At 36.1% G+C, this 2,478-nt stretch overlaps 1 protein-coding gene across 1 annotated transcript; it reads right to left on the minus strand.

The window, feature by feature from the left end:
• Positions 1-1,307: 1,307 nt before the first annotated feature.
• On the minus strand, positions 1,308-2,246 carry LOC124102089 (putative olfactory receptor 2B3). Its single transcript, XM_046458336.1, is given in 3 exon segments — positions 1,308-1,994; positions 1,996-2,192; positions 2,195-2,246. Coding segments are annotated over 3 exon segments (936 nt in total).
• Between the last annotated feature and the right edge of the window lie 232 nt (positions 2,247-2,478).

Raw genomic sequence — 2,478 nt, forward strand, 5'->3', positions numbered from 1 at the left:
TATATTCGACAAGAAACAGCAATGGTTATTTTAGGTTTGGAAATTTTAAAAAGACACTTGTGCCACAGTTAAAACCATTTTTATAATTTTGTATTTCTTAATGCTTTTATGAGAAAACCAATGTTTAAAAAATTATATGCTTACAGTCTCCTTTTTACACTTATTTGAAATTTTACCTTTCCTATACAATACTTTTCCTCCCTATGTGTGAGCTATATCTGTTTCTTTGCTTTTCTACTCCTGATGGTATCCTCTGTGCTTTGGTTATACTGCTTTGCTTACTGAATAAAATCCAATCTTTTTGGCTAACATGTTTATGTCTTATTTTATGAATTTTATGTTTTTAACCATTGTAATTTCTGAAATGCTTTGTCTTGCAATCTTTTCTCTGTTGCCTAAAATGCTGCCTCACCTATGTTCTTATATTACTAACTGCAAATAACTATTTAAGTGTTTCAGTTTCGGGATAACTTCCCTCAAGAAGTAGAGCATTTCTTCAGTGACTGCCTTTTCTGTGGTTGTATACTACATCATGAACAATAAATGTTTATTGAATGACTATCCATAATGAATTAATTCAGATCACTATGAGGAAAAAAACATTGTCATTTACAAATCTATGTGTAAGTAACTTTATAATTTAGGAGAGAGTCCATATGTCTAAGTGAGAACTGAGCACAAATGGGGAATTTGACAGAAGTAGAAAAAGGAGAAATGTTATCCATGGGGACTAAGGGGATGAATTGAAAATAGAACTGCAAATAAAATGCAACTAAAATTTCAGATTAAATACGCATCACTTAAAGCCACCTAGACTAGAGTTGAACTACAGGTTCAGGACAGTTTTGGAAGGGTACATACATATTATGATTTTTATAAAGCGATTGAGGATGTAAAGTCATAGAGAATTTAGGTTCTGAATTTTAAAATTTTTAGTTTGGATTGCCTGGTTATTTAATCACAGAGATATGGAAACTGTATTAAGGGATAAACAAAGATTGTTCTAGAACAAATAATATGCAGGTGAATGGTAAAATATCCAACTCTCCTGACTACTCCAACATTGATAGGAAGAAATTAGACTGATTTGGCTTAAAGGAAGACAGTGCCCTTGGGGGACTTCTGGAAGGCAAAGAAGTTTTTAATTTTGTTATCATATATTGTTTTCTTAGCAAAGGAAGACTTTTCTTTGGTAGAATTCAGTGAAACCATGAAAGCCTGAAAATAGGGAACATCATTTGAAACATTATTACTGTCTTCAAGGACAAGAGAAAACTTAGAAGATTCTCATCACATTGAAGTACCTTTTATTTCTTAATAAGACAGATTCTTGACATCACCCTCTTGAATGCCTCCTTCATATCTTTATTTCTAAGGCTGTAGATGAGGGGGTTCAACATGGGGGTGATGATTCCATAGAAGAGAGAAACCATCTTTCCCCAGTCCTTTGAGGTGGATGAAGGTGGTTGTAGATACATATAGATGGCTGTTCCATAAAAGAGGGACACCACAATCATGTGGGACCCGCATGTTCCAAAAGCTTTCCGCCTGCCTTCTGCAGACTTTATTTTCAACACTGCTTGAGCTATGAAGCCATAGGAGATGAGGATCAATGTCACTGGAATTAGCAGAATTAATACACTGAAGAAAAAGAGCTCAGCCTCTATAGGCTTTGTGTCAGCACATGACAACTTGAGAAGGGCAGGAACCTCACAGAAGAAGTGGTGCACTTCCCGATGACCACAGCGTGGCATGTTCAGTGTCAGGGAAGACTGCAACACTGAGTTGCTGAATCCAGTGAGCCATGAGAAGGCAGCCATCCTTAAGCAGAACCATCGGTTCATGATGACTCCATAGTGGAGTGGTCTGCAGATTGCCACAAATCTGTCAAAGGACATAACAGCCAGTAGGAGACATTCTGTGGCACCCAGGGCCAGGAAGATGATAAGCTGGGCCACACAGCCACTGTACCTGATGGTCTTTTTGTTGAGAAAAAATATTTGCTAACATATGAGGGACTTTGCTTGTGGTATAACAGAGATCTAAGATGGAGAGATTAGTGAGAAAGAAATACATGGGTTTGTGAAGTTTGGGATCCAGAATGCACACAACCATGATGGACACATTGCCAAAGATTGTGACTGTGTACGATATTAACAAAACCACAAAGAGAGGCATTTGTAGCCAGGGACTGAGAAGCCAAGTAGTATAAACCCTTTTGAGGTACTGTCATTTGCCCAATTCATGATGACTCACTTATTTTTTTGTTCCTAAAAATATAAGAATAAAGCAGTAAATATATATTATTGATTACTCATTGGATCTGAATTGAGTTATAACAATTGACTTCATGCCAAATATAATCTATAATTAATTAAAGAAGCATTGTGAAGAATATAGTTATTTTAAAACTAAAAATTATGTTTCTTCTGTTTTTAGTAGTTGTGTTTGACTTTCCCCTACCCCAACTGCACCTTG

The sequence above is a fragment of the Marmota monax genome, unplaced genomic scaffold, assembly GCF_021218885.2.
Source record: "Marmota monax isolate L192 unplaced genomic scaffold, Marmota_monax_Labrador192_F-V1.1 WCK01_AAM20220418_F8-fsc00607, whole genome shotgun sequence".
Taxonomy (NCBI): domain Eukaryota; kingdom Metazoa; phylum Chordata; class Mammalia; order Rodentia; family Sciuridae; genus Marmota; species Marmota monax.